General features: G+C 43.1%; 1 protein-coding gene across 2 annotated transcripts in view; it reads right to left on the minus strand.

The window, feature by feature from the left end:
* LOC144753119 (cytochrome P450 2D15-like) overlaps window positions 1–17,805 on the minus strand; it is a 691,888-nt gene that overhangs the window by 535,914 nt on the left and 138,169 nt on the right. For both annotated transcript variants that reach the window (XM_078640909.1, XM_078640906.1), the window contains one exon: window positions 2,622–2,774. In XM_078640909.1, the coding sequence (XP_078497035.1) occupies window positions 2,622–2,774 (153 nt within the window). The remainder of the gene's footprint in view (window positions 1–2,621; window positions 2,775–17,805) is intronic.

A 17,805-nucleotide genomic window follows, 5' to 3' on the forward strand; every position in this document is an offset into this window, starting at 1 on the left:
TCACAACATGGGCCTGCAGCTGTGGTAAAGCACACTCCCACCGGCTGAAGAGGCGCGGCCTTGAATGTGAGGAGGTGCGGCCCTGGAGTAGCTCAGGCGCCGCGTCAGCTAAGGAGAGGCGCGGCCACAGAAGCGCGCGAATGCCGCGGCGTACACTGCCGGAGACGGCCGCCTCACCGTCACTTCGCAAGCTTGATAACAAAAGCCGCTAGCCAGGAGAAGAGGATACCGCAACAATCCTCATGGATCACGGAGTCCTGCCAGCGCCATGGAGACGACCCACTCGAGCAGATAAGGCGAAGAAGCTCGTCAGGGGTCCGTCCCTCGGCGGAGCTCGCTTAGCAGGCGGCCATCTTCCTGCGTGGCCAGACCACACCAGCTCCTGTCACTTTAAAACCAGTTGGTGAATACCCAAACAGGCAGAGGCACGCAGGCTGGTTAAAGAAGAAATTGCTCACTTACGAAAAGTCACATTTTCAAACACACAATTTGAAAACCGCCTTGACTAAAAGGTGCGTTATTAAATTCTGAGTTGAAACTCCAAATCTCTAGCTGTTCCCAATGGAAAGTTACACTTTTAAAAACATTACAAGGCAGCTACCATGTTAGCCTATGAAAGAGCTAGCCCTTGCAAAAGTGAAAAATGAATTGCACAGTATTTCACTATCAGGACATGTAACACAACACTACATGTCCTACCTTTCACATAAACTACATTCTGCCCTGGGGGACATTGGGCCTACCTAGGGTGTATTACATGTTAGCAAAGGGAAGAATGGGGCCTGGCAGGTGGGTGCATTTGCCAGGTTGACATGACAGTTAAAACTGAGTGCAGACACTGTAGTGGGAGGTCTGAGACACCTTTATTTTTATTTATTTTTACAGAGTTTTATATAGCGCAAACTTGTGCCAAAGTTATCTGGGTATCAGAGCGCTTTACATGAGCACCAGTTGCGTTACATGAGGACGCAAACATTTTTGTTAGGCAAAGACCACTTGTGTGATTGGCACAACCAGTACTGCAGGCCCACTAGTAGCATTTTACTTACAGGCCCTGGGCACACACAGTGCACTGTACTAGGGACTTATTAGTAAATCAAATATGTGAGTCATGGATATAACAATCAGTAAGACTATTTACATGGACATCATATGCACTTTAGCACTGAATAGCAGTGGTAAGGTGCCAGAGCCCTAAAACCAATGAAAAATAGGTGTAAAACAGGAGGTCAAAAAGCAAAACGTCTGGGGATAAACCCTCTAACAATGCCATGTCTAACACATTAATGTGATTTCAGCAGGAGGTAGAAGAAGTAATATCATTAGCAATATGCCACCCCCACCTAATTATGATGACATCTCGTGAATTTACATTGCATAACCTTTTTTTTCAATCTCATTACAGGGCACATATTTCTATAATCTTTAAGTCTAATAATAGAATTGGATGTGACATAATTTTAGTGTAAAAACTGCTATTATCATCGTTCAGTTAATAGATTAAAACAAATATTTTTATGAAGCAGGTAAACGTTTGCTTGAGTTGCCAAGCATATGATAAGATGCTCCCATGATGCTCTTGGGGTGCAGCCTTGATATGGTAGGAGCACAGTAATCATACAAGGCCAGATGCAACCATCATATACCGAATGTGAGCACATAACACCAAACAAAACTTTAAATCCTCAAGTACACCATTGTATGACAAATAGTCAATTTCAACCTCACAAGCATAGACAGAGTTTCAATGCCCAGTCTCAGTTTCAAAGGCGTGGGCAAAACAATGATATACCTCAACACAACCACCACACATGTACATCTGCATATTCATTAGCTTACATACACCCTCAAATGATCGACAGTTGTGTGCAACACCTGCATATTATACATCTTATAGGACTCTAACACCTAGATATAGCTATCTATGTTGGTCAACAGTTCTGTACACAGGCATAGCCACTTATGCAAAGGAATCACCTCAAATGCCTAAGCGTGATCACAGGAACCTAAATCAGCCAGGTTTTACCGTCTACTCCCCAGAATATCCTATGGATCCTGAGCAGTAGGGCCTGCAGAAGTCTGAGAGAGTGACAGGCAGAGTAGGCATTAATGTAGCCCTTCCAGAGCATTACAACCTTTCCACCCACAAACTCCGGTACGGGTAGCACTGCTGAGGTCGAGAGCTTTTCCAGTGCATTCCATTGTGGAAGGGTAGTAGGACCTGCAGGGCCAGGGGAAGAGGAACTCTCAATAGTAGGCTGGTTTTAATTTTGAAGCAACTTCAGCACAGGTACAACAGAAGAAGCTGAAGCTCTTGAGTCCTGTCCCACAACCCCCTCCTATTTGAAGTTGATGAGCTGAGGGCCTTGAGAATAAGAATTCAGAAAGTAAACATTGGTCTAGGAGAGTCCTGTTTGATTTCTGTCCTTGCCACTGCCCTTACAATCTGTGAACCTGAAGTCACAGTTGTAATAAAAGGGATACCATCAGTTGAATCATAGTTACTAGTTCTATTCTCTGGCGGCCCAAATGGTACCCCTGCAACAATCTACTACCAGAGGGAGCCATACAACCAATTGATTTGCTGTTCGATGTGATGCTCTTCAACATTAGAAACTTACCACCCTTGGACTTCAAGGCAGAGCAGAGACACCCAGCCTCTTCCGACACTCTCTCCGCCAGGGACTTCTTTCCCAGACCAAAATCTCTAAGAGTAGAGAGCGAGAACCTCCTAATATCCTTCCATGTCTGGCCATATCTTGCCATCACAACGCCTGTAGATTTGAAACAAAACACAATTGTCAATGTACAAGCAGTCAGTCCTTTCAGGGTACATTAGAGTGCTGTGCTGTCCCCTGTGTGATAATGACATAAAATAACTTCTAGGAGAATCTAGGAAAATAATGTATGGAAACATAAATATGTAAATCATACATATTTGATAACCTGCATGTTAGTGACATCTTGGGCATTAGTGAGGATTTGAAGAAGCCAGTCGCAGGTTAATAATTGTTGGCAAGAGAGATGATCAAAGATTTAAAAAGAATGAAAAAGGGCAGATGCTCTGTACGTTCACGGTGTCTAGAAATTTAGATTTTGTAGGTTTTAGTTTGATGTCAGATGAGGGATTGAATAATGAGTATTATCCTGATGGCACAAGCACAAATCTGTGTAAAATTGTCAAACCTCTTCCCCTGCAAACAAGATATGCTTACTGAAATGGAGGTGTGACAGCATGATGACAACTTGCATTTCTTTGACCTTTTACCGTAAGTAACAGTGCTGAATCGTCGCAAGGAGTGGTCATGTTTTAGGCTTTAGGGCTTAGGCCTTAGGGTTGAGGAAGCAGTTTATAGTAGTGTTTTAGGCTTTAGGGTTTGGGGATTAGGGCTTAGGGTTAGTAGAAGTGCAGGGGACTGTTTTTGACTTTAGGCGCTAGGGTTTATGGCTTAGGGTTAATAGTAGTATAGGGTACTGTTTTTGGACTTCGGGGTTAGGGCTTAGGGTTAATAGTAGTGTAGGGTACTCTTTTTGGCTTACGGGGTTAAGGCTTAGGGTTAATAGTAGTGTAGGGTACTGTTTTTGGTTTTCAGGGTTAGGGCTTAGGGCTGAGGTCATAGTGTAGGGTCATTTTATAGGCTTTAGTGTTTAGGGCTTCGGGTTGAGGGTAGTATCAGGGGGTCGTAGTGTGTTTGTAGGTTGCTATATTAGTGTTTAGGGGTCCGTTAGGGAGAATTTTACGCTGTAATAGAATGTGTGGTATTTGTGTGCTTTGGGAAGGTATTTTGCATGCATGTGAAGGGGAAATGCGGTGTAATGGTTTGCGTGTTGAATGCATGCGATGTAACAGTGCATGCGAAGTAAAACAAAAGTGATGTGATGGCATGCGTTGTTTTGGTTTGCGTTGTATGAACTTAGATCCCCATAGACGAGCAACATTTCTTTCCGTCAGACACATAAAAAGTAAACAACAGATCATGATGTCACTTTGTGGCTTTAGCCATAACCAGCAACCTCAGCTCTTATGGTTGGTTATGGTAATAGATATGGTGACTCCTAAGCGCCGCTCTGAAATGTAGCTTTTCTGAGCACTTTTAACAGTTCGTTTTCTTCTCACTTCGGACAATTTTCTTCAGACGCTTTTCTATTTATTAATTTCCTCTCTCAGGAAATCTTTGCTTACTGAGTGCTGTCTAAGTGATACTTTCACAGTCACTCCACATTTATAAAAATGTCTTTGTAGAGAGCTTTTGTTAGGCATTTTTATGTGTATTTGAATACTGTTACATAGTAAATAAGTTTAACTTTTTGTGTTTTGTATTTTTCATTCGCTTTCATGGTTGTTGCATGGGGTTTTCCTATCCCTATTGCCTCTAAGCTTTCCTCTTTTTCACCTAGTTCTTTACTTTGCCTCTTTTTCTTCACGTCTTCCACCACATTATTTGCTTCTCCCATCGCCCTCCCACAATTGCTGAACTAATTTCAGGCCAATGTATTTGCTTTAGAACATTTACCTTTCGACTTTCGCCTGAAGTTGCCTGTTCTACCTTTGTGCCTTTCTGACTCGCTCTGCTGCCGCTCTCGCACTCTGCCATGGTAACTCCGAATGCTTTGCAGCAGTGGTTCTGTGACAACACGTTTACTAGCACAGCCAATAAGGACGTTTTAGATATGACTCTATGGCTCTATGACTGTGACTTGCCCTGTTGTCACACTTGCACATTCCATGTTACCTATGCTGGCTCGTAGCAATGACCATATCACATTCTATATTGGCAGAGCCAATGAGAATATACCATACGGAACAACATCCCCTCCCATAAAAGGCTGGTTTCCTGGCATACTGATAGAAGAAGTTCCGTGTCATCAATCTCCTTAAGTCAATACATTTCTAGTATGAAAATAATGAGGTCACAGAACCAAGTTTACAGAATGCACGGTCAATGGCAACATGATGTTGAACAAAAAATCGGAAAATCCTTCACTTTCCTTATGGCAATTTTAATTTGTAAGAAAACATGGCTGTTGATGCTGCCTACCTCCAATTGCAGAAGCATGGTATGAGAAATCTATAATGAATTGTGTTGTTTCTTCCTTAGATTTGTCAGAAACATGCCATCATGGCACAAGTGGCGGCTTGCCGGCATGGCTCGCAGGTGGTAGGGCGTATGTGGGGGGAGTTTATCCGCAATACAAAAAATAAACCCTTACCTTGTGCCAGGTTAAGCGTCTCTGCTCCTGCTCTCCTCGTCTTGAGTCAAGGAAGGAACAGGAAGCACAACCAGGCTCCCTAACCAATCACAATGCTGTAGTGCACATTGTTAGCACAAAACAGGGTCAAACCCATATAGTCATCGGGACCTGGGTAGTACGTTATTATGAAGGAAGAGGGGTCCCAGACAGCCAGACACTTATTCATATATTGATATATTATTCAAAAAGAAAAATTTTCAACATATAAGTCAGTGGTTACGTTGAATTTATTTCATAATGTAACCCATAGAATCAATAAATGGTTCAAGCAAATAGCGAAAAATTCATTTGCAATTCATAAGCATTTGCGTGCCCACATAGAAAAGGGGGTAGGAAGTGAGGTGAGGGATAAAAGTGAAAGTAGTGACAAAATTACTTCAATACTCAATTGTACATCATTGAATAAAGGTTCCTTAACATATATATATACACCGGTCTCCTAATTTTGGAGCCACGTACAAAGGAGCGTATCACAATCCAAAGTCAGAGAAACAGTATCTCCTATATAGGGCTGTATGATTCATATATAACCAAAGGAGTACATATCATGAAAAAACGTCTACGTTTCGACCCTGAGCGGTAGGTTGAATGGCCCTTACAGGCGGGTCTTCATCAGGACATTGGAGAGGTGGGCAGACCTCCTAGGGTGAAGAGAAAATAAAATAAAAGTACTTAATAGGGTGGTAATTCCCCGAATACCTCTGCGTGTGTGGTCCGCAGGGCAAAACATTAAAAATACAGTGATCTTAGGAGGACTATCAAAAATACAAAAGCTATTACCTTAAGAAGGGGAGGTTCGAAACAGTGGCCTTCACCATAGGTCGTTACCACCGCCAAGTATTCTAAACGAAAGAAAGGGGGGGGGGCGAACCCCAGGATTTATTACCAGGCATTACAAGAAGATTCAATCAGGGCATTGTATGCTTCAACGGGCGGGGGGGGGAAGGAGAGGCGAGGGGAGGGGGGGCGGGGGGGGGAGGTTTAATCATACCTTCAGTCCCTTGTAAATCGTCTCGTGCGATGTCAAATAGGGTTAATCCGAATCACTAGAGACAATAAGTATAAAAACTCAGTAAGAGACCAGTGGCCTCAGTAGGCATTCACACAGATTAGTCCAATTGGCATTAAGTGTTGAAATACCCAAGGTGGAGGCGTTAGTTTACCTTGTCAATATAAATTACAGGCGTGGTCTCTAAGCAGTCAATTGCGAAGGACTCGTGTTTCCAAACTTATTCGGCGTTACTAGAAAAAATGAATGAGAGCGTGGCCTCAGTGTTCAGTCACACAGATTGGAAAAAATTCCAAATTCAATTTCATAATAAAGGGCTCAGGTTGAAGGGGTTCGTTTACCTAGTCGGTCAAAATCCTGGCGTGGTCTCGAGGCACTCACTCCAAACGACTCGCGTAACCAGGAAGTGGCTGCGAGGGGGCGGGGTTACGTTTATAACGTCGAGTGCAGACACAGTAAAAGGACTGTGTAGTTGCTAGGCACTGAAGGACGCTAAAGAAAAAATCCGCGATGACTCGGTCGCAGAGTATATCAACCCGTACTGATTACGAGCAGAGAGACTTGAAAAGGAATGAACAAAATATTGAAAAACTTAATTAATGAGAAAGGTTGAAAAAGGATGTAAAAACGTACAATTATATGTGAGAAGCCCCGTGTCTGGGATGAGTTCATGTACACCATTGGATGAGCGCCCCTCTCTCTAGAAGCCTCCTGCTAGTCTGGTTTTTTAACCTTTTTTAACCTTTTTCAACCTTTCTCATTAATTAAGTTTTTCAATATTTTGTTCATTCCTTTTCAAGTCTCTCTGCTCGTAATCAGTACGGGTTGATATACTCTGCGACCGAGTCATCGCGGATTTTTTCTTTAGCGTCCTTCAGTGCCTAGCAACTACACAGTCCTTTTACTGTGTCTGCACTCGACGTTATAAACGTAACCCCGCCCCCTCGCAGCCACTTCCTGGTTACGCGAGTCGTTTGGAGTGAGTGCCTCGAGACCACGCCAGGATTTTGACCGACTAGGTAAACGAACCCCTTCAACCTGAGCCCTTTATTATGAAATTGAATTTGGAATTTTTTCCAATCTGTGTGACTGAACACTGAGGCCACGCTCTCATTCATTTTTTCTAGTAACGCCGAATAAGTTTGGAAACACGAGTCCTTCGCAATTGACTGCTTAGAGACCACGCCTGTAATTTATATTGACAAGGTAAACTAACGCCTCCACCTTGGGTATTTCAACACTTAATGCCAATTGGACTAATCTGTGTGAATGCCTACTGAGGCCACTGGTCTCTTACTGAGTTTTTATACTTATTGTCTCTAGTGATTCGGATTAACCCTATTTGACATCGCACGTGACGATTTACAAGGGACTGAAGGTATGATTAAACCTCCCCCCCCCCCTCCCCTCACCTCTCCTTCCCCCCCCCCGCCCGTTGAAGCATACAATGCCCTGATTGAATCTTCTTGTAATGCCTGGTAATAAATCCTGGGGTTCGCCCCCCCCCCTTTCTTTCGTTTAGAATACTTGGCGGTGGTAACGACCTATGGTGAAGGCCACTGTTTCGAACCTCCCCTTCTTAAGGTAATAGCTTTTGTATTTTTGATAGTCCTCCTAAGATCACTGTATTTTTAATGTTTTGCCCTGCGGACCACACACGCAGAGGTATTCGGGGAATTACCACCCTATTAAGTACTTTTATTTTATTTTCTCTTCACCCTAGGAGGTCTGCCCACCTCTCCAATGTCCTGATGAAGACCCGCCTGTAAGGGCCATTCAACCTACCGCTCAGGGTCGAAACGTAGACGTTTTTTCATGATATGTACTCCTTTGGTTATATATGAATCATACAGCCCTATATAGGAGATACTGTTTCTCTGACTTTGGATTGTGATACGCTCCTTTGTACGTGGCTCCAAAATTAGGAGACCGGTGTATATATATATGTTAAGGAACCTTTATTCAATGATGTACAATTGAGTATTGAAGTAATTTTGTCACTACTTTCACTTTTATCCCTCACCTCACTTCCTACCCCCTTTTCTATGTGGGCACGCAAATGCTTATGAATTGCAAATGAATTTTTCGCTATTTGCTTGAACCATTTATTGATTCTATGGGTTACATTATGAAATAAATTCAACGTAACCACTGACTTATATGTTGAAAATTTTTCTTTTTGAATAATATATCAATGTATGAATAAGTGTCTGGCTGTCTGGGACCCCTCTTCCTTCATAATAAAAGTAGTGCACATTGTGGTTGGTCTGAACATCCTGGTTCAATGCTCAGCTAGGGAATAGGGGCCTGGGCATGTTCAACATGCAGGCTGTAATGCAGCCTGGATGGAGAACATGGAAAGTGCACATGACAGTTTTGGGCGGCCTGAGAGGGAAGGAAAAACAGTCATGTGGACTTAGGAGTCACCCGCCCCCCCCCCCCGCACAGCAGCCCAGAAATATAAAATGATAATAACTTAAAGTTATTATAATTTTATGTTCCCTTTACATTGCTCTGCTTCAAAGCAGTGGGGTGACACTCTTCCTCCATAACGGAGGAGCCGCCTGTTCAGACATGTCATGACATGTTTTGTTAAAATACACAACTATATTAAAAATGGTAGTCAGAAAAATAGTAAATGGAATAGTAAGTGGTAATGTAGTAGGTGCATATGTATATATTTATTTATATTTATTAAAATATATATTACCCAGTGGTGGTAACCATTGGGTAGTTATATTTAGGTCAATGGTGCCACTAGAAAAGTGTTTTTGTGTTGCTAATAACTTTAGTACCGTTTGATGAATCTCCACAAATCTTTCCGTAATTGTGCTACTTTTTGGCTAGTTTTTGCATGGAGAGTTTTGGGGTGATCCATCAAGCGGGGGCTGAGAATAAAGGGTGTCCCAAAATATAAAACCTAACAAAGAGAGAGACAGGCCCCACGTACCAAAGGGACAAGGCATTATTTTGTCAAAAAAGAATGTAAATTCCCTTTGGTTACCAAATAAAAATAATATTTCAACCATTTAACTCAAGTATACCACAAACCATTCACATCAATTATAGGAAAAACCAATGTGCCTATATTTGCAATGCCACAATGCAGCCACTAGATGATAATGGAATGCCACCTATATTTTATAAAAAAACGTTAAAGTAAGTAAGTATTTTTATTTGCACAATTAATTAAAATCATTGCAATACATGCAAAACACAGTTAAAACTCAGTCCATAGTATGCTTTTTTTTTTTAAAAGGTGTTAATGAGAGCAAGGTGGTTTATAGCTGGTAGGGCAAAAGTTCGTGGTCGTCTTCTGTTAGCAGAAAATGAATCTCAGACATGAATTTTACAAAGTGGGCGGCCATCTGAGCTGAGTCGCCCAGCATACACTCCTCTAGAGCTTCTTGGCATGTCCGGACGTCCAGGGTCCGCCAAATTGGACACAACAAAAAAGTTCGTAAAGGAAGTAAGGTTCTGCAGAAGCACAGGACGTGGATTAAGTTCTCTTCCCCACTCTTACAGAAACGGCACTGTGTGGACACATCTTCCTTAAATCTCCGGCCAAACTTATACGCCCTCAGCGGGATTAGGCCAAAATGTAATCTCATTAGATGGTGTTTCACTTGTGGTTTCATGGATGATGTCAGATAGTGTGGTGGAGTTTTAGGGCCATATAGTTTTGAGGCCCAAGGGCCATGGGAGAGATTCTTCATGGTTAGGGCATCGTGTTTGAGTGACAAGATCTTTGCTTGTTTGATCAAGATTTTTTTGTGATTGACCCTATAGGTAGCGAACTTGTCCATATGTCTTGAGCCTCTAGTGCATCCAAGCAGAATGTTAAAAATTGGTTTCAGGGAGTGCTAGGGTTGCTTAACAGAGACCATATGCAGCTCTTTAGTGTAAGATCACGGGCCTTTTTGTTTTTTAAACAATAGGCAATGCATCTTGCTTTCATTACCCAGTGTTGGGATGAAAAAGAGAACTCCATGCGTATTTGGGCATGAGAGGTCGAGTTGGGTAGATGGAACACTCCGCGGAAGCACATTGACTGGGCTCTGTCAAGCCAGGTGAGCATTTTGTCTTTAAAGGTTATGGCGCCAAAGGCTATTGTCGGCAAAAATGTGGCACCTATCACCCTAATTAGCGTTGAAAAGTCTGGAGAGTGAAGGGCTTTCTTGGTTCTTACAAAAGCCCCCTCCAAGCTGCGGGCCACTCCTTGCATTGCAGTAATATGCTGCGCTGGTCTCCCTTTGTGATCTATTCAAATTCCCAGATACTTGTATGCGGCCACTATCTCTATTGGCTTCCCTTCAATGTACCAGGAGTGCTTTCCGGCTCGTGAGCGCGAGACTATCATTGCCTTAGGTTTGGTGATGTTGATCTCCAAAGCGTTCATTTTGCAATACTGGGCCAAAGAATCGAAAAGTCTCTGAAGTCCCACCTGGGTTTGATCGAGAAGGATCGTGTCGTCAACATATAGCATTGATTGAATTTTGGTAAAATCAATTCCTGGTGGGAATGCTAGGGAAAGGGCCAGGCACCAAGATGTGATTGGGGTGCAATTATTCGGTCTTTCGGTTATTTTCATGGATAGGTTTTCTCTGAGGTCCAACACTGCTGTTTCCAATGACAATGCGGTCAATTGATCACTGTGCTCCTGTTTCAATTTGACCCAAAAATCATCCACCTTCTCTTCCATGGTTTCCTGGTTATCCACAGTCCACCGTAGCTTTCTTACAATCTCGAGATTGGCTTCTTTCCCGAGCAGATTATGTGTTGGGCGATCACTGTGGGGGTATGAAAATGTGCACGTTAAAACGGCATGATCACTTTTCAGTGAGGGAATTACCTCAAATTCCTGGACAAGATGGAAGTGGGCAACTCAAATCCATATATAATCCAGAGTGGCCATTCTAGCGAAAGACACATGGGTGTATGCAGCGGGCAAGTCTGTGTTGAGTCTTCCATTTAGGATGCGGAGACCTAATTAGTTTAAGTACACTGCCATCTTTGTCCCTTATCTTTCCTTCCGTTGGTACTGAGACCTTATCTCTGGAATGGCCCACAATTGATTGTTCAATGTGAACTGAAGGGAGAGATCCAGGCCTGCCTCCATTAGGTTGGCATTAAAATCGCCCATTATTAACCATATATCGTTTGGATAGTGGGAGGAGGGGTCTCTCATGGCTTGAAGCATTTTACTCAGTGTAGCCTCTTGCTTTGTTTTGGAGGGATGCAGGTAGACTCAGCCAAGGATCATTATTCGATGTTTCAATTTGTTCTTTTCCAAGCACTGGCTCAGAATTTTAACAAAGATATAATCTCCCTGCCCTTCACACAGTCGAGAGGATTTTACGACCAGCTTGTTCTGCACGGCGCTCAACACTCCTCCCGAGGAATGGCCACCTATTTGAGATGCTGTTGCGTGGGATTCAAACACGGTGAAGTCCTCCCAGGCGATTTCCTCTAAAGACCATGCTTCTTGCAAGGCAATGATATCCTGATTCTTCATGAAATGAGTGGTTGGGCGTGGATGTTTCAGGAACAGATTCTAAAGTGGTGCATGACATCCATGTTGGGCTTCTGTTCGATCGAAATGCTCTGTGTTTTACCCTAAGGCCTGGAATAACCAAGACCAGTCTTGGGAGGTCTGCCGTTTGAGAGCATATTGACGAGGACCTCCCACTCTGGATGTCGGTATTTGCAACAGGTTCTCTTTCCAGGATGCTTGTTAAGGTTCCTGCTAGGGAGCCACACAAAACTGAAATAGGTTGCTGAGTAATTATGTTGTTGTTGGACACATTTGTATTATTATGAGCCGTTGAAGGATTGACTACTATGTCCTTTAAGAAAGCTGGATACTTGGCTTTGGTGACAAAACTAATCTGGATGCCTCAGTCGTCCAATCGATTTATGTTGTTCATTAATGCAGAGGCCATGTCTTTATTTTGCAAGGTCACTACTGTTGCTTCATTCGTCTGGCCCTGTTCTGGGGCGACAAAAGCCACACTATCAGTGGTTTTTATATTTTCTAATCCCAGAAGGTGCTGACACAGCTTTAGAATGTTTCCTCTATTGAGGATGTCCCATTTCCCTTGAGGTACGTACTCTGGGTAAAGTAATAATTTGGTGCTTCCTTGGCTCAACTTAGTTGCATCTCCGGTGTTAAAGGAGATTTTATTCTGCCGTTGGTTAACATTTACCATTAGGGTTTCGCAGGGCATCTTTTCCTTGGGTGGTTGGTTTAAGCCTTCTGATCTATTTTGCTTGGGTAGTTGGTTTAAGCATTCTGATCTATTTACTTTAGAGATGTGTGGGCGGGCATTAAAAGAGAGGTCTTCCACTCTTACACTGTCTTCTTCGGGCTGCAGCCTATGTACGGTTGTCACAGGAGCAGTAGAGGCCTTCCCATTTTAATTTTTTTCCAACTCGTCCCTCAGGTTAATTTGTGTTGCTCTCTCCCCTGTGTACCTTCCTCCTTGGATTCGAGTGGTTGTGCTATGTCATGATTACGTCTAAGTTTATTCGTAGAACCCCAGCCCAGGGCTTTTCTGCACCTTGTTTGAGCATGGGGCAATTGCTGGGAGGTTTTATTGATTTATCCGGGGTGTTAAAAGATTTTTCACTGCGTTTTTTGGTTTCTTTTTTTCCATTCGGTTTCTCAAGGGTCTCCTCCTGATCTTGCACTGTGCATCGGTCGATGTTGAACTTAATTTGGCCCATGCCTTGCGTTTCAAAGGTATCTTCCAGAGAGTGAATGGTTACAGTTCCTTTTCCATGGATGCTGTCGCTAGGAACCTCGGTTGAGTTGGCTGTTTCACTGTCTTCGATTTTAAGCCAGCGTAATAATACACTGTCCTTTTTCCTGGCTTTATTTAGTTTCTTTAATTTCTTCTTATTTTTCCTGGACAGGAGTTCTCCTTCTGTGGGTGGTAAGCTGGCCATATTTGTTGGCACTGTGGAGTTCATCACGTTGCTAGTCTCTTTAACGGGGTTAGGTTGGATGGTGTTATCTGGGTCTCTTATTATTTGTGTTTTGTTAAAAGTACATATGTTGTCATGGTTACCAGCGCCTTTCGAGGTTTTGGCTGGATGCTCTTGTGTGATGGTGGGCTGCTGCTCGTGAGCATCAAAGGGTTCACAATCTTATGTCTGGTGGCTAGACCTGTTATCAGTTGTGTTATCTCTTATGTGATTTTGAAGTGATGGAGGAGGAATGATTTTCTGTGTCCGTCTTTGTGCCTCATTCTTCAGGTCTTCAATTAAAGAGGACATTTCTTCTGAGAGTGTTTCTAATTTTTTTAGTATCGGGTTACAGGTGCATCCACTGTAGCATTGGTTTTGAATTTGATTTTTGTTTGTATCTACGTTGTTTTGGGCTCTGCGTATCAATGAGTTTAGTTGGTCAAGTTTTGTATCAATTCTGGGTAATGAATCCTCTACGAGGTGTAAAATGTTTATCTAAGCATCTAATTTATCTGTGTGCATGTGAGCAGCACTGTCCATTGAATTCAAGGCTTGATTAGTAGCTGAAAGCAGTACCTCAACCTTGTACGTGGCTGAAGTGTCGAGTGACTCCTGAGGCTAGAGTTCTATTTTTGAGAGGCTGTTGTCCTGAATCTGAGGATGTGATAGAGGTGAGATTACATCTGAATAGTTACTAATTGACAAGGATCGTTTCTTTTGAAGACTTTTGTTTAGGTCTTTTTGTGAGTTAGGGGCTTAATTGGTGTCACAGCTGTTGTTGGTGTCCATCAAAGAGGCATTAACTTTTGTCTCAAGCTGGTGTAGGTCCTTGGAACAAATGTGGCTAAAGTGCGTATGAGGGGCAAGAACTGGAGTAGAGGCAAGTGAAGGAAAGTCAAATCTCAGCGTTTGAGTATGAGGCTCCAGTGCTCCTTTTGATTGATTTACTTCTGTTTCAATTGACAGAGGGCTTCATAGGTGCAGTAGTTGCAATGCTGGGCTCCCTGAACTAGCAGACAAGATCCATATTGTTGATTCTGGCAAATTATGGCCGGAGTGCTGGGGTAGAACAGCGTCTTTGCCTTCCTTAAGATCCTTAGCTTCCAACCACTGTGATGACTCTTGGTGGGCCTTGCTGGGTTTCGAACTACTGAAGTGGCTGGTTATGGCCTGGTCAGGATTTTTGTTCTGTGAAACGTCCGGGCTACTGTTTGGTGGTAATTCTTGGGAGGGAAGTAGGACTTATTGTGAAGACAGTGGTTCTGAAGTGGCCAGATCCCTTCCAAGGATGATTATCTCAGGGTAAAGAGGATTCAGTTGAGGTGTGCTTGTTGGATTTTCCTCGATATCCTTGAGTTGGTTATGATAGCTTAGACTCTCGTAGCTCACGGAGTGGGCTACTTCCTCAAGCTCTTGAGTCGGCCGATTGAGATAAACTCTGATGTCGCAACATTTCCATTTGGCTAACGACAGAGTGCAATCTGATTGTGCTTCCTCCTGAACTTCTTGCCTACTTTTGACCGGTGGGTTTCCGGAAACTACTTTGGCTGTCCAGTTCAATCCCCTTATGCACTTCCAGGGTTTCTTCAGGATGACATCCCTTGATTCGGGGGGATATCGGACTCCCCCTCGTTCTCGCTTGAGGGTGCAGCATCTTGGCCTTCTGTCGTTTAGCGGTCTTGTGAGGGCGATGGGAGCTTTGCAGCTGCGTGGAGTTCCTTGTTCGCATTTTGCTCTCTTTCGCTGCGGGAGCTTTATTTGTTTAATTATTTAATTAATTTTAATTATTTTTTTCCCTGCTCCCCTTTCTTCCACCTTGTTCCTCTTTCACCCAAATAGGGTGCTGGCTGAGCTCTGTTTAGGTACTTTTAGGTAGGCACACGATGAGCAAGGTCTCTGATGTTACTACAAGAGGGGATGGGGCAGGGCAGAGGCCAGGAGGGCAGGAGGAAGAGAACTGAGTGCAAGTGCACCAAGCTGGCCACAACTTCAAACAAGCTGGGCCACCTCAACCACCGCCTCTACCACTGCGGGCTTCAGGGCACAACGCAGCAGCGCTGGACTTACCGGGCTATCTCCACGCCTCAGAGATCCCGCTCCACGTCCCCTGCCACCAACAGTCCCCTGCGGCTAAGACAAAAAAATGCAGAGGTTCCTCAGGATTTTTTTTTTCCTTGCGGCTCCTGCCGCTTCGGCAATTGACTCACAGCAACTGACTCGTGGCTCCAGTGAGTCAGCTGTTATCTCAGCAGTTACCGTGCTCCAGCCGCATTTGGCAAAAACTTGCGGTTCCTGCCGCGCACTGGCAGCCTGGCAGGCACCTGAACGAGAGCCAGTAAGAAGAGCAGCCCACTGCGGGTCTCGGTGTTTCCACCTGTAGTGTAGTTCCTATTATCCCAATAGGCTCTGCGCATTGGAATAATATCTTCAATAGTATAGACGTAGGACAGAGGTTAACTAGGTCTTCTACTGACGATATTAGACTTAAAGTTTAGTGTTTGCCAGCTAGCTCAGAGTTCACTAGAAACTTTCTCGAATAGACAAGGAGGAGTTTAACCTCCCTGGATAGACAAGTAGGGATTTAGTTTCTGACAACCATAGAACATGACAACTTTGCTCTCCCCTAATCAATCAATCAATCAATCAGTGACACTTATAAAGCGCGCTACATACCCGTAGGGTCTCAATCAAGAGTGTATCTCTAGAGTTGTGTGAAAACAAAAGACAACTTATTTTACTCAGTCAGTTCAGTGCATTCTTAGTTTCACCAGATTGTAGAGAAAAGGAAGAGACGGGCGTGTTCAATAAAAGATGTTATTTATTGATCAGTCTCTTTTCTCGTACAAGAGAAATGAATCGCTATTATTGCAATACTTATAGTTAAGTAAAGTGCATACAGTAAAAACAGAATTATAAAATAATACTGTAAAAGCATTGATATGGTTTCTTAGCCATATGATACTTAAAATGGATAAAATAGATACATACATATATACATTTGACTAATCGTACTCAACTGGTGCTTCTAGCTACGCCTACCCCAGTGTACCTGACCTAAGCCTAATACGAGGGCGGGAGTAGATAAGTAGCAGTTTAAGTTAAGTTTGTTTTGCCAAGGATCTGCTTCAAGAATTCTCTGCAAGGGGTTATTCAGTTCTGTACCTGGAATTTAGAAGGCTGGAGGGCTGGTATCTCTATCTCAGGGCTTGATATCCCAGCTGCCTGCAAGGGCGGCTGGAAGCGCCGGGCTGGATTTCTCGGCAGGAGAAAAGGCAGCGTCTATCTCTCAGCGCATCAGAAAGGAGGGGCAGCGTCTGTGGGCTTCGCTGTCAGCTGGGCCCCTCGGCAAGTCTCGCTGCTCCAATCTTGTCACCACCGCGTGTCTTTGCTTAAGGCAATGTCGGTATTATTTATACCTGAAAGGTGCCGAGATTGACATAAGGATGGATATAAATACTTCAATAAGGATGTCATAAGAACATGCTCGTTCGCACATTCTTTACTGAAGTTCTCGGCTAAATCAAAACAATGGCTGCGGGGATTTCCCAGGTCGCTGTAGGTTTGATTTGTTTTGAGAACTCCGTATGCCTATTAGGGGGCTGGAGAAATAGTGCTTGCCTAATGAGATGGCATGCGCTATGACCTAATCAGATAACGGGCTTCTGTGCCGTTGTATGGCTAATCAGATAACGGGTTTTTGTGCAGTTGAATGGCTGCTAGTTAATTATTAACCAGACAAGGGTCAGAAATAGGGGGATCGATACAGTACCCATAGTAAATACATCACACCCACTCCACGTAATCTATGTCCATATTTACAAATCTAGGCATAGTAAACAAAACTAGTAGTGCATGTGTATACCGAACCACCCAAAAATACAATCATATGCATTTTGAAAATTGGAAATGCGAAATACACGAAAAGATGAGTATAGTTACTATATGCACTCAAGCAGTATAATAATGCAAAATCTAATATGCATATTTTGAAATCAGCATGAACGAAATGCGGAAATTACACATGAAATGGCTCTTAATACAGAAGAAAAAATTCGAGACCATTTCATCACAAAATCATAAAATACTTGTGAACATGCTAGAGGGTAGCTAATGTCTCTAGAGTAGCTAAAAATAGAAATTTTGTTCTCTAAGAATAGTTCTACTTTAAGCAGAAGATAAGTTTCCCAAAAATTGTAAATATTTTTGGAAATGGAAAAAAATGTCCCGCTCTCCGTAAAAACTGGTGAGAAAATTACTTAGTGCTTCATTTTCAAAGTTGAAGGCCAAATTCAGGGTGTAGGGAACGCCGTGTGCTAGCTTGCTCAAAGTTATTCTTTCTGCTCTGGTGAAAACATCATATCATTGAGACTTTCGAAAAAACTGTCAACTGCTTCTTGCGAAAGTTCCACTAACTCGGAAAAAGTTGTTAACATGCATTCATGAGCATGATTGCCTTCATTGATGTTTCGATCAGCATAGCTGACAGAAGGTCGTACCTGATCGATACTGCTTTTATCTCGTACTTCACTACTCTTCAAACGTAGTGGTGAAGTCTCCACGAATGCCGTCATCAG

The sequence above is a fragment of the Lissotriton helveticus genome, chromosome 1_1, assembly GCF_964261635.1.
Source record: "Lissotriton helveticus chromosome 1_1, aLisHel1.1, whole genome shotgun sequence".
NCBI lineage: Eukaryota > Metazoa > Chordata > Amphibia > Caudata > Salamandridae > Lissotriton > Lissotriton helveticus.